This window comes from Mustela putorius, unplaced genomic scaffold, assembly GCF_011764305.1.
Source record: "Mustela putorius furo isolate JIRA1106 unplaced genomic scaffold, ASM1176430v1.1 tig00000242_pilon_pilon_pilon, whole genome shotgun sequence".
NCBI classification, from domain to species: Eukaryota; Metazoa; Chordata; class Mammalia; order Carnivora; family Mustelidae; genus Mustela; species Mustela putorius.
Window position 1 is genome coordinate 12,587,841 of NW_025421325.1, and position 13,470 is coordinate 12,601,310.

Sequence of the window (13,470 nt, forward strand, 5' to 3'; positions counted from 1 at the left end):
AATTTATTGCAAAGCCCTAGAAAGTCCAGAAAGTGAGGTAACCTCCTCCTCTACTCCCATTAGGTCCATGGTTTTTAGAGCCATAATCTGGGAATGATCACAAGACAGGAACTTGCTTAGAAAATTCAAGATTTTTAATCAAGATTCTTTTTAATCAAGATTCAGAACTATCTGTCACTGACCTCAATTATATTTCCCCAGCGCTTTAAACTCAGACTGCTTCTAGTCTTGATAATCCAAATATCTAAAACTTCTTAGTTTTCTTGAATACTTAGCAATCGTTACAATATGCATTAGTAACATGCAAGTCAATAACAGCAGATAAAACCAGTGATATTCATTGCCAGCATAGTTTTTTACACCTGGAAGTAGCATTTGAGAGACATGCCCATGCAATTCTATTAAAAGATATTAATTCCGTTTATATTGTTAGAAAGGAGGATAGGTCATCCTGCACAGATGTGCACTGGTGGGTTGGTAGACCTGGAGTGGAGTTGGTGATGAGGGTTATGCATACCTAGGGTCACCTGGCATCTTGAATTCCTTTGATGTGTTTGGTAAGATGTGTATGCAGATGCTACCCACAAACTACTTGCAAATTAGCTCGATTTTCTGCAGATTGCCACATAGGATCTAAGAAAGAAAAGTTTGGTTTCAAGGCATACAAAACAGTTGCATTGGTTTTAAAAATACCTACCTTGAATTAAAGCAAGTCATTAATGAAAGCCTCCATGATATTTTTCCCCCAATATGTGTTGTTATTGCTTTACGAATTATATGTAACAACAGCGTAGAACACCAAACCAGAAGTGAATATATTGGCTCTAATCCCAACCCTGCCACTAACTAGCAGAGGGATTTTAAGCCTACACCTCAGTTCATCTTCTCATCTATCGACTGAGCTAGTTGGGAATTATCTCCAAGATTCCTTCCTGTGTTAAGATTCCTTGCTTTTCCTTTCGTATTCTTGAACTCTGTCAACTCGAACACATTTTTTTTTCCTATATTTTGCATTAATTGTCTTGCTTCTTAAAATTCACCCTCAACTCTCCCACAAGATTATGTCTGCCTTGGGCAGATCTTGTCCGTTGTAAATAGTTTAAACACTCACCATTATACCTTACTAATGGTGTAGTCATACTGCATGCATTTTAAATATCAGCCGCTCCGAATTCGTTTTGGAAATAAGTAAGATCTAAGTACATGAACATCTCTCCACACCCATTCATTTGAGACATGTATTGGCGTGCTACGTGAAAAGCATGCACTCTTGGGCTGACATTTCGTCTCCTGGGACTTGCTGGCAGCTTCCTGTACCTTTTTCTTCCATTTCCAGCACTCATTTCACTTTTTGATACTTTCTTGACCCAGCCCTCTCCAATTGCTCTCATTACAGCCCAACAATTGATTGACTTGTGTATCATACCTAGCACTGTCTGGGTGCTGGAGACACACAGGTAAAGACCTCTAGCCTTGCCCCAGCCAATCCCCGCCCCCCTCTTCCTCCCTTTCTGTCTGTTCCGCCTCTCTTCATTGTTGAGCTGAATTTTACCATCAGAGTTCTGCCTCGGCTGAGCTGGATCCTACCTGCGTAGCATAGTGGACTCCTGCTCCGTTATTTTCTTCAGGCTTCTGTGACAAACCACCCTTTTGGGCCAGGCCCTGAGCTCTGTATTTATGTGATGTCAGTTCTTTAAATTTACGTCTACTCTCCTGGTGAGTTTCCTGCTTTGGAAGGTACGACTAGAGCCTGTCATCCCTACTGCTATTGCAACAGCTACTACCAGTAGCTTTCCTTTACTGTGTGACAGGCATTTTACACACATTTATTATCTCTCTTATTCCAATCATACTGTTGTCTGTAAGGAGAATGTGTTTCTCCAAAGAGGCAAAGTAGCAGCTATCCACGCTACGGGGTCTGTTAGCATTTGGTGGGATTTAGTTTTGTTTGTGGTGATATTAACCAGCTAGTGATATATTTAGGGGAATTTGCTTATGAGACAGTGGTAAACGAGGTGAAATAATGAACATTTCGATCCTACCGCCCTAAGAATGTGTGGTACAGTCTGAGGAAGTGGTCATATTTCCTTAGGCTCTAAATTTGAGTGAAATTTACAGCTGTCAGTTCCTTGAAAATAGTTTGGCATCCAAACTAGAATACATCCTTACTTCCTCCCTTAGACAGGGAGGGCATCCTACTAAAATATCAAAAAATATTTAATAAATAAAAATGCAGACGTTACCGGGGAGGTTAATGGCCAACTTTGAAAATCGATCATTGTATTATGGTCACTTTTATCATTTGGCTTCTGTCTTCTTCCTTTCCTCCAGGATTAGTCAAAAATTTCAAACCGTTCTAATAGTCTAGCACTTTGACACATATTTTGTTGTCAGTTTCTCTTCATTATGACTATTCTAATTTTTTCCCCAGTCAATCCAAGGACATCCTAATTTGTACACAATATGTGTGTCTTTTGGTATTAATTAAAACTAGGGAAGCATAGCTCCAAAATAAAATAGATTTATATGAAATGCTAATATGCAGGATTTGATGTAGTGTACTCTGTAATACACACTAGGGGTGGGCAGTGTCAGAAAAAATAAGGAAGCTATTGGTCATATTAAGCAAAGTAGGGTGTCCAGGGGGCCCTGGCCATGTTCCTTTTGTCAGTTAATGTCTTTTTATTGCCTTCCTGTGATGGGTCATGAAACCTCAGGTCAGTGGAGGACATCTCCATTTTTCTCTGCTCTCCCAGACAATTCTGTAAAATTAGGCAGTTTGTGGGTTAGATACTGGGAAAAGTGGGTATTAGCGGCAGCCTGTTTGTATATGTCTTTCTTACTATTTTGATGTTCTTACAACCCCAAATGGACATCATTATCATTTTTTTCCCTCTGGTTTATGACAATCATCTCACCTAGAGGCCTGGTTCAGCTTTTTCTCTCAAATCTGTTGTTCAGTGTGTAGTCTTTGTGATCAAGATACCAGAGTGGAAGAAACGACAATGAAGGACAGAAAATGAGAGGCCACATTAGGGATAGGACTCCAGGTCAGCAGAGGCAATCAACAAAAAACAGCAGGAAAGCGAAAAGCAGGTTAAAAACAAAAAACAAAAAACAAAAAACCTCCGAAAAACAAAACCAAGCACAAGCATGTTTATAGGCCTCTACAAAGTGTGCTTGTCCTAGAGTGAAAGAACCCTCAATCCCATCCATCCCCCAATCAGAAAAGGAAATGCTTGTGACAGAAAAATTTCCAGACTTGAAGGCATATTTTTAGCAGATTCTTTTTCAGGTTGCTTGGTTAGGGTAAACAATATTGCTTATTATACCTGTCAGAGTAAAACAGAATTTTTGGAATGCCCTATGCGTATTCCAGAACGCTTCTAGTTCCATCCATGGTAAGTGGTCTTTTGCATACAGAGACTCCGTTGACTTGATGAATAAATAATAAGATGATTTTAAAGTTTACACATGAGAATATACCCTTTTAAAATTATAAAAGTAATGTGGGCATGAAAAGAAAATCTAGTGTGTGTAGAAGAATCTAAAATAAAAACAAAAGTTTCCCTTTCCTTTTAATTCACAGTTCTTCAAAGGGAACTGCTTAATGGTTTCTGGGGTGTGCTTCTGCACCATTTTCATACAAATAAGAGGATATCATTTTTTTGTTTGTTTCATTTACTCATCCCATTCTTTCTACTCCCTGTTTTTGCCCAAGCATTTAAAACCAAGCCCCAGATCTGATACCCATTGCCTGTATTACCTTGTATACTATCCCCACCAGAGAACAACTTAGGAAAAAAATAATAATAATAACCACAGTGACTCTTACCACATCGAACGGGATCAACAATGATTTCATGATTTTATGGAACGCCTGGGTTACAATCAGTGTTCCTTCAGTTATCTCGGAAGTGTCTTTTTGTAATTGCTTTGTTTGAGTTAGGATCAAAATCAGCTTCACACCTTGTATTTGTTTGGTGTGTCTCTATAACCGGGTCCTTTTCCCTAGCACCATTTCCTTGAAGAGACTGTCATCTGTCCTGTAGAATTTCCCATGTTGTGTATTTGGCTGATTCTGTCCCCTTGGGCATGTGGGTTTACTGTGTTGTTACTATTTTTTTTTTTAAGATTTTGTTTATTTATTTGAGAGAGAGGCAGTGAGAAAGAGCATGAGCGAGGAGAAGGTCAGAGGGAGAAGCAGACTCCCCATGGAGCTGGGAGCCCGATGCGGGACTCGATCCCGGGACTCCGGGATCATGACCTGAGCCCTAGGCAGTCGTCCAAAAAACTGAGCCACCTAGGCGTCCCGTGTTGTTACTATTTTAACCATCTGTATTTCTGGTAAACTTCTAGCTAATTAGAGGCTTGATTACATTTTTTGTAGGAATATTTCATAGCTGGCCTATCAGAAGGTCTGCAATGTCTATCCCCTCTCAGTGTTGTTAAACTCCATGAGTGGCTTTAGATGTTGTCAGCTTGATCCATCCTTTATAAAGTTTCCTGTCAACCTGTCACCTCACTGTATTAGCAACCATTGATTCTCATTTTTTAGAAAACAAAAATAGAATCAGCCTAGACATATAGATTCCTATCTTGCTTTATCCACTAACTCTTAAATCTTGGACCTGTTCCTATGTCAGCATCTACAGATCTAGTTCGTGTTAAAGAATGGCTTCATATATTTTATTTTGTGAGTATATTTCGACTTATTTAATCAGTTTGGAAATATTTCGATCCCTCATCTTTCTGATGAAGAAAGGAAAGTCTGAATCTTCAACTCTCTTTATTTTAATTTTCTGTGTCCCCTGCTTGCAGAAGCTAGTGTGGCACTGAGCTATGGAACATGGTAGACCAGAGGGGTAGTAACACAGTGTCCCCATGGAGAGCCTTTTCTGGGGGCAGGGAGGAGGACGTTATTTTAGCTTTCCTAAAAAATGGAAGCATTTGTGACTGCCCTGTTGTAGCTCTTCCCCAGGCGGGTGGTGGGGCCCAGGGCAGAGGAAGGTGGTGGATCTTGTTAGTGACAACCAGAGGAATAGAAATAAGTGGGCGAAAAACCCCGACCTCAAGACCCGTTGATGGTCAGATTGGCAGTAGCGTTTGCACAAGACATAACTAAACAAGCCAACGGTGGGATCCTAAAATTGGTCTCCCCTGGAGTTCGGTTGGTGAGGTTTATGATGGCTGTTTAGTTTTCAGTGCAGTGCCGTGCATCATTGCCTTTCCCATTTGATTTGTCTTTATTTCTTGCTGTTTCCTAAGTTTAGGAATTCAGATATGGCCTCATATCTGATACGGTCTGGTGGTTTCCTTCAGGAAAACAAAGCCCCCGAAGTCAAGCTTTTCTGGGCTGAACGAGGCCAGACCAGGCAAAGCCCCTTTGCAGATGCCTTCCTAGGTCGAGGGGGGAGGGGGAAGGGGAGCGGTGGGATGGCTTTTGAAAGTAAGACCGTCACATGGCAGCATGGTCAGATTTTGAAAGATGGAACCTACATGGAAATATCGAGATGCACGTGGTGGGTTCCTACTTGAAGAAAAGCAGTGATAAAACTTCCTTGTGGGTCAAGTCTTGGAATTGCCCAGGAGAAACCCGACATCCTTTTTAGTGCTTTTTCTATTAACGATGCATGTGAATTAGTGCTGGCTGCAGTATACCTTTTTGTTTTCCTCAATTTTTCTCTTTCTCCCTCTTGCAAGCCTCCGAAGAGGAAAGCGGAAAGCCTTTCCAGTGTCCGATATGTGGTTTGGTTATCAAAAGGAAGAGTTACTGGAAGCGGCACATGGTAATCCACACAGGTTTAAAAAGTCATCAGTGTCCGCTCTGTCCATTCCGGTGTGCTCGCAAGGACAATCTCAAATCTCACATGAAGGTAAGCCACCTGCGGACGGGCCTCACGGAGAGGCAGGCACAGCCCAAGCTCTTGCACACGGTCCAGTACAGGAGGCCTCTAGGCAAGAGAGGGGCCCTCGGTGGAGCTTAGGGAATGCAGTGCTCATTGTCCCCATGTCAGGCAGCACCAAAGAAGCAGGTGGCAAAGCTTTTCCTTGGTAATGCTATTTCCTTCCTTTTTAAAGTCAAAAAGAAGCTTCTCAAAAAAAAAAAAAGAAAAGAAAAAGAAAAAAGAAGCTTCTCTATCCAAAGAGTAGACATAAAGTAGGGCCCTTTCCTATTGGGGAGCAGCAGCCTACGTTGGCCTTGCATGGCAACGCATGCTTTGGGCGCTCAGAGGAAGACTTGGGGAAGAGCAAGGAGCAGGAAAGACCAGTACAAGCCAGCCTGTTGGACCCATGCTCCGAAGAGGGGTCTACCCTCTTCTGCTGGCGCTTTACTCTCCAGCTTACAGACCTACAGGAACACTCAGAGGCTTCTTGTAGGAGGGGTGAGGACCTTGAAAGACAACTGGACTCTAGCTTTTGCCCTGTGTGAGGCATGGGGGACTATTCCTGGCAAGACTGGGGCTGTCTGTGGGCTGTCTGTGTGTGTGCTGTCCTAATTCCCAGGATCACACTTACCAAACATCTAAGGACATTGGTTTCAGTGTCTTATTAAAAACAACTGCCTTTCCCTCTTATGTGAGATGGAGAAAACTTAGTCACCTCGAAGTCTTTCTGGCAGACCCCATTACTAATACAGGCTTTCTCTGAAATTCAAAGAAGAAAATCACGAGATCGAAAGAGCATGGGCTCTTGAATTTGATAGGCCTGCATTTAAATCTTATTGTGCAGCTTAGTAGCTAAGTGGCCTTGAGCAAATGAACTTTAGGCTCTCAATTTTCTCATCTGTTCAACAAGAATGATAATATTTGTCTGGAAGAGTTGTCACGGATATTTAAGGGGATAATGTTAGCAAAGTATTTGACATAGGAAATGTTCAATAGTAGTTATTTAATTTCGATAATTGTCTTTGAACACCTTTATTTTCCCACTGATATTTTCAGTAAGGCTTGGCTGTCGACATTGTTTATAACGTTGTTACTTTCCTGCCATAAGAAGCGTAGTGTATGTACGTACTTAAGATATTTCCCTTTTTCCCCAAAACCTTGTAGCCTAATCCCTCTCACTAGATCAGTGATCACTGTTTAGAATTGTAGCTCTAAAAAAGTGATATCAGACAGAACCTCTCCTGATTTTAGGAGCTGGCTTAGAAGATGAAAAAGAAAAATTAAATCCATGGTATAATTGGTATTCTGTCCTTTTCTCCCGGAAGTCGCTTGCCCTTCGTCTTCAGAATCCATTGAACCAGGAGTTCTGGTCGGTTGGATTTTACTGAGCCTACTTAGTTTTTCCATTCCCCTCCTCATCCTCTAAGGCCTCTTCCCAAAGCAAAATCTCGTCTTTTACACCTGCAAAGTGGATTTCATTAGCAGGATAAGACTTCCAAAGGGAACGCCTTTAAAACTAAAATTTGTTTTCGTTACTGTGTCCTACGCTGTGTTTAGAAATCAGGTCTGGCAAATTTAAAGCTTCAGTGAGCAGAAAACTTGCATCTAGCCTGACACCTTGTGAGCTTGGTTTCAGCTCAGGGTCACATAAAACAACCTATTTATAAACCCATGGAAAAAAAGCCGGGTTTTCAATAGCAGGAACTACTGACCCTGAAACTACAGGGAGATGAGTTGGGTGCCTTGATGATACAGATGGTCGGCCATGACAGTGTTACAGATGAGAGCTGCCAGGGCTTTGCGGGTCGCGGGGTCTCAGAATGCTTTCAGAACAAATCAATAACCAGTACAATAAAGCAGTTGTGTGAAATTACTACTTTATTCAAACTCATGGTGTCCTAACCTGTTGAGCTACGACTCGAGCTTTTGATAAGGGAAGTGTGAGAAAGGCTCATGCAAGTTTAATTTTATCAAATGGTGTACTCTTTCTTTTCTCTATTCTGCACCTCCCCGGTGGGCCATTTTCTTTCCTTCGTCAAAGAATTCACGCTTTTGTTTTGATTTGACGTGCTTTAATTTTGAGACATTTCGTAAACAGAGTCTACGTAGCAGCAGAGTGGCGGTGGTCTTGGGAATAGGTACTCCTGCTGCATTCACCAGAGACTGAAAATATGAATGGATTTTCTACAATGGTTCCAGCCTGTGAAGTGGGGGCCATGTCGCCTGTAGATTAGGATCTCCCACTGCGTGCGGTCAGAAAGACCTCAGTCACAATCTCAGTTCCACGACTTTTAGTAGCTGTAAGACTTTGGGCGAATCATTTAACCTCTCCTAGCCTTCGCTTCCACTCCTGGAGATAATCATCCGATCTGTCGCCCGGAGTCTGGAGTCATTAGAAGGGTTAAATGAGATAATGGACATAAAGCAACTGAATACAGTGCCCAGCATGGAGCCTACTCAGGAAATGTAGCTAACCGGGTCATTATCAGCCAAGAGTTCTCAGAGTTAGAATTTACATTTGGAAATAAAGTAATGCCATGGGATAAAAAATTAGTCTAAATTTTATTGCCTTTTTCTTTTTGTGATGAGTCTTTAATGGTGACAGTTTAGGAATACCGGTAAATGGCAAGAATATAAAATTGACCCTCGATCCCGTCACACAGAAATAACCATTGTTGCCATTCTAACGTTATGTCCTTCCATATTGACGCTATGGACTTCGGACAAATTGGGATTCGACTTCATTTGTTCAATAAGGGCAGTATTTACCGTGTTCCCACTCGGTGCTGGGCACTGTACTTTTTTTTTAAACCTGCCTTCCCTCCTTTGTATATTTCGCCAACGTTTTTATGGGCAGCTGAGGATGGAGCTTGTAAATGCCTCCAGCTTCCTCACGGTTATCTTAGATTTCCATTAAGCCTTTTACAACTTCCCTGGATGAGTGAGCCTATAGGACTTAAATATGAAATTCATAAGCCTAGATTGAACAGAAGAGGTGAGGACTGCTAGAATAAAGCTCAGTGGAAGAGTAATGGCAAGAAACCGGGCAAGGGTCGGAGCACGGGGTCCTGCCATTTAGGGAGCTGTGACTCCTGAGGAAGCCCCTTCCCTGCCCTGCGCTGTTCCCTGGAGGGGTTGGGGAGCAGGTGTGTGCCAGAGATTCCTCATGTTCCTCCCACTGCCACCGGGAGATGGATCTCACGGGGTAACAGTGCCTTCTATCCCAGTCCCCACCTGGCCCCCGTAGGTGCTCTGGGTGCAGGGTGACCGGTCCTTCAGCTTGTCTCTATGTGGCCCGGAAAGAATGATACGCTTTAGACAAACGTTTCTTCACATTAGCGGACTTAGAGGGATTTAAAAGCCAACGTCAGGATACAAAGATTAGAAATCATCACAGAAAGTTTCTGTCAGGACAGAAGGGAAGAAGCAGCCGCAAGAGGATAGAGAGAATACTTCTCTCAAAGGCCCAGAATGACATCTCGCCCCTTTGGGAAGGGGCAGCTCCAATAAAATGACAAGTGTGAGAGTCACCACCACGGCCCCGGTTCCTCCTTTAAACCGACGCTGATTTTTCCACAACTAAATACAGCAAAGCCAGGATCTGGTGGAAAAGAAGACACGTAAAAATAGTGGCGCACGGACTCGTCTCAGTCCAGGGCTCCCTTTCGTCTTTAGAACTTGGGCTCCCTCTCTGTCCTTTTCCTTCTTCCAGAAGCTGCTTCCGGAGCTTCTGTTCTTGGATCAGCTCCTCTCCTCTCCCGGGTCAATGGATGTAAGGACACTTCTGAAACGGAATCTGCCCCACCGCCCGGCTCCCGGGACGGCGGGTTCCGGGAGTGCTCCAGGCAACACCTGTCAGGGTCCTGTGGGGCTGCGACCTGAGCCCACAAGGTGCCCGGCTGCTGCGGGAGTTGGGTGGAGGAGATGGGGAACCTTCACGATTCTGTGAGGAAGCAAAATGAAATGATCAGCTCCACCGTGAAATCCCTTTGTTGTGAAAGAACAGAGAGAGGTGATCTTAACAGCCAGTGACAAACGCATCCCTAACCCCCCAGCCCCTCCCGACCCGGCAGAGGGGGAAGCCTTTTAATGAGCAAGGCCTTGCCGCAACTGAGTTGAAGTTAATGTGGTTATTTCTGAGAAATGCATGCGTTGGGGGACCCAGAATCTCTTTTCGGCTGTTTTTTTCAAAAAGCCACAGTGGGGTGCTGTAGCGACAGGATCTCACCATTAACTTTTAATTTCTTTGCTTTTGTTGGTCACTTAACATTATTTAAAAGTATGTTTTGGCTGGTGAATAATGCTTTTGGATTGCATTCAGAATGCATAAACAGCTGTAGTAAAACTTGCTCTCTTGGAAAGGAAGCCTACGCAGAGGGGCCAGGTGGTGCAGTGAACCAACGAACTAGCCTTTAACCTTCATTAGACCTGGGTTCAAGTCCCGCTTAGGTCACCCCTGGAACATGAGGTGTCGGTTCTGTTTTGGTTTTGAATCCCAGTCCCTGGCCTGTCCAGATCCCACAACTCCCTGAATCATTTGGCCCAAATCTACACAATTGGCAGTTTCTACGCAAGGGAGGGGCGGTCCTGAAATAGCAGGGTGCAGCAGGTCAGCGCCGAAGCACATTGGCAGAGCTCAATGGGGAAGTTACGAGCTGACGAGCACCTGCCAGCTTGAAGCCTGGCTCAGTCCAGTGCGATGATTTCCTCACTTTTTCAAGCACTGCATTTGGTAGGGACAGGAGGAAAAAAGCTTCTTCCAATTTTTTACAGGTATTGTGCATGCAGCGCTGAAGCCGGATTTAGAAGTCTGCATTCTTTCACTGCAGACATCAGAATTGGGAGCCCGATAGAACCACACTGGGAAACATTGGTTTCATCTTGCCGAGTATACTTGGTGGGGATCAGACCTTGGTTTTTCTTCCACTCTGCTTTGCTTATCTCTCATGTGATTTTGCTCAAGCCACTTACTCTAAAGTCTTCGTCTCCCTGTCTGTGAAATGGGAATACCCCAGAGACATCATTTTCCACATTCTTAATTACCTAGAGAAGCATTCTGAAAATTGAAATTATGTTTGCAAAACAGAGCTAATTCTCTGAGTGACAATAATCGGGTACGTGTACCTTATTGTTATTGTGAGAGGAATTACTTGACAGGTTGCCTCTTTTGACCCCCCGACTGATAATTATGTAAGGTCACACTGTGCTAGGTTTATATTGTCTCTGAAGACCCACCGAGATGAGATGACTAGAATATTAGGAGGATTCTCCTGAAAACAGCCTCCATGGGCAGACAGCACCCCCCGTTGTGAGTGTGGCTCTAATCATGGGCTCTTAACCTGCATGGACCCGAGTTATGCGTAGGGACGGCCCTCATCACGTGGAGCACGCTAATGAAATGCTCCTCTGGTGATTCTGTTTCCTGGGCCGGCCCTTGGTACTGTGAGGAAATGGTTGATGAGTGGTCTGGATGTACTACAAGGCATTTTCCATAAGCACATGGTGGAGAGCTCATTCTTCTTGCTTCTTCGTCAGGTTCATCAGCACCAGGACCGGGGAGAGACCTTTCAGTGCCAGCTATGCCCTTTCACTTCCTCACGCCACTTCAGCCTGAAACTCCACATGCGTTGCCATCAGCATTTCCTGAGGACAGAAGCCAAGGTGAAGGAGGAGATCCCAGACCCAGATGTCAAGGGATCTCCCCACCTCAGTGACAGTGCCTGCCTGGGGCAGCAAAGGGAAGGAGGAGGGACAGAGCTAGTGGGGACCATGATGACGTCCAACACTCCAGAGAGGACTAGCCAGGGTGGGGCTGGCGTCTCGCCTTTGCTGGTGAAGGAGGAACCCAAGGAAGATAACGGCCTGCCAACCTCCTTTACTCTGAATGCTGCCGACAGGCCGGCCAACCACACAAAGCTGAAAGACCCCTCCGAGTATGTGGCCAACAGTGCGTCAGCATTGTTCAGCCAGGACATCTCTGTTAAGATGGCGTCTGATTTTCTCATGAAGCTGTCAGGTACTTGAATAGGGTTGTATTCTCTCTCTCTCTTACTTTCTCTCTCTTTCTCTACCAGGATTCTCATCTGTAAAATGAGCTGGTAGTACTAGATGATTTCAAGGTCCCTTTACATTCTAATCGTTTACAGTCTCATAAATTTTCTCCTCGACCTTTTTTTCCCCCCTCCCAGTCCTTTGGAAGTAGTCGTTGCTGTGGTTTGGGTCTAGAAACAACAGGGCTTGTTGATTTCCTTCCGGTTTTCCCCTTTATGGGTTCTTGTTGTGGGGAACAGGTCACATGGTGAGCCAAGTTGGTGATAGTTCTTTGTGTGACCTTGGGCCATATTGAACTTGTCTCTGCATTTGGTTCTTTTAAAGTGCTCGTATGGAACGTCTCATTTTGCATTATTCAAGTTCTTTATTGCCTTAACTTGGAAGAGTTTTAAAGGACATATATACAGAGACTCCTGTTAGGAATTATATTTTTAAAATTTGTGCAAATGATAAAGATTATCGTCACATTCTTTTTTCCACTGGAAAAAAATGTTATTGTAATAGAATGTACCTAACATGAAATTTACCATTCTAACCATTTTTAAGTATACAGTTCTTTGGCATTAACTTCATTCCTGTTGTGTAGCCATGGCCACCATCCATCTCCAAAAATTTTTCATCATCCCAAACCGAAACCTCATACCCATTAAACAACAATTCCCCATTCTGCCCTCCCCACAGCTCCTGCTAACCACTAGTCTACTTTCTGCCTCCCTGAATTTAACTACCTTAGGTGCCTCATGCAAAGTGAAATTAAAAAAAAAAAAAGCAAACAACTTTTTTAAAAATATATTCTTTCCCAGCTACCCCACTGCCTTTTGGAAAGAAGATGAAAAAAGACGTTATAAAAATTCGTTGTTAATCGACATCACGTTTATCATCAGATTACACCTGGCGTTTCTTCTTGTTTTTGTCCTTCATTTTTTCCTCCAATTTCTTTGATTAAGTTGCGGAGTTGAGTAGGGGGTGTGGCGATATTGAGGGAGCGCTGCTTGTCCTGACTGTTTGGGAATGAGAAAACATGACACGAGATTGTGCTGCTACTTGTAACATTTTTTAAAGTATGATTTAAAATTGTAAAAGAGTTGTGGAGGGTGGGAAAAGGTCGGCTGAGAGTTGGTTCTGTCTTTCAGTGAAGATGGCAGTCCCCACGATGATTTCCAAATGCCATTTCAGCTCTTTGGAGATTGACAATACCCTTTTAAATGGAGAATAATTGGTCACCGCCTTCCTTTAAATGGACTGTGAGTCACATTTCACTAAATGTCATTGCCAGGTGAATTAGAGGTTCGGCTCCACTCGCTTGGAAGTCCCTTTGCTCAGTGACACTTCAGTCAGGTCTCTCGGAATGTCCCCAGCACCTAGATCTTTGCCCCTCAGGAGTGCACAACACTAGTTGGAAGAAATGAAAGAAATGGAGGGGACAAGAAGCGAGGCGTCAGAAATGACCCGGGGAGTCAGCGAGGGCAGGGAATGTTAACAACCAGGCACTCCAACCCACTAGCCCACAGCGTGAGTGCAGAGTCCTCGG

General features: G+C 43.7%; 1 protein-coding gene across 8 annotated transcripts in view; it reads left to right on the plus strand.

Moving 5' to 3' along the window:
• The window catches only part of ZNF827 (zinc finger protein 827), a 168,707-nt gene that overhangs the window by 35,381 nt on the left and 119,856 nt on the right, over positions 1-13,470 (plus strand). For all 8 annotated transcript variants that reach the window (XR_006606253.1, XM_013059145.2, XM_013059144.2 and 5 more), the window contains exons 3-4: positions 5,704-5,876; positions 11,424-11,904. Coding sequence is in view for 7 of the 8 variants with exons in the window: in XM_013059145.2 (XP_012914599.1) it covers positions 5,704-5,876; positions 11,424-11,904 (654 nt within the window). In the remaining variant the exon portion in view is untranslated. The remainder of the gene's footprint in view (positions 1-5,703; positions 5,877-11,423; positions 11,905-13,470) is intronic.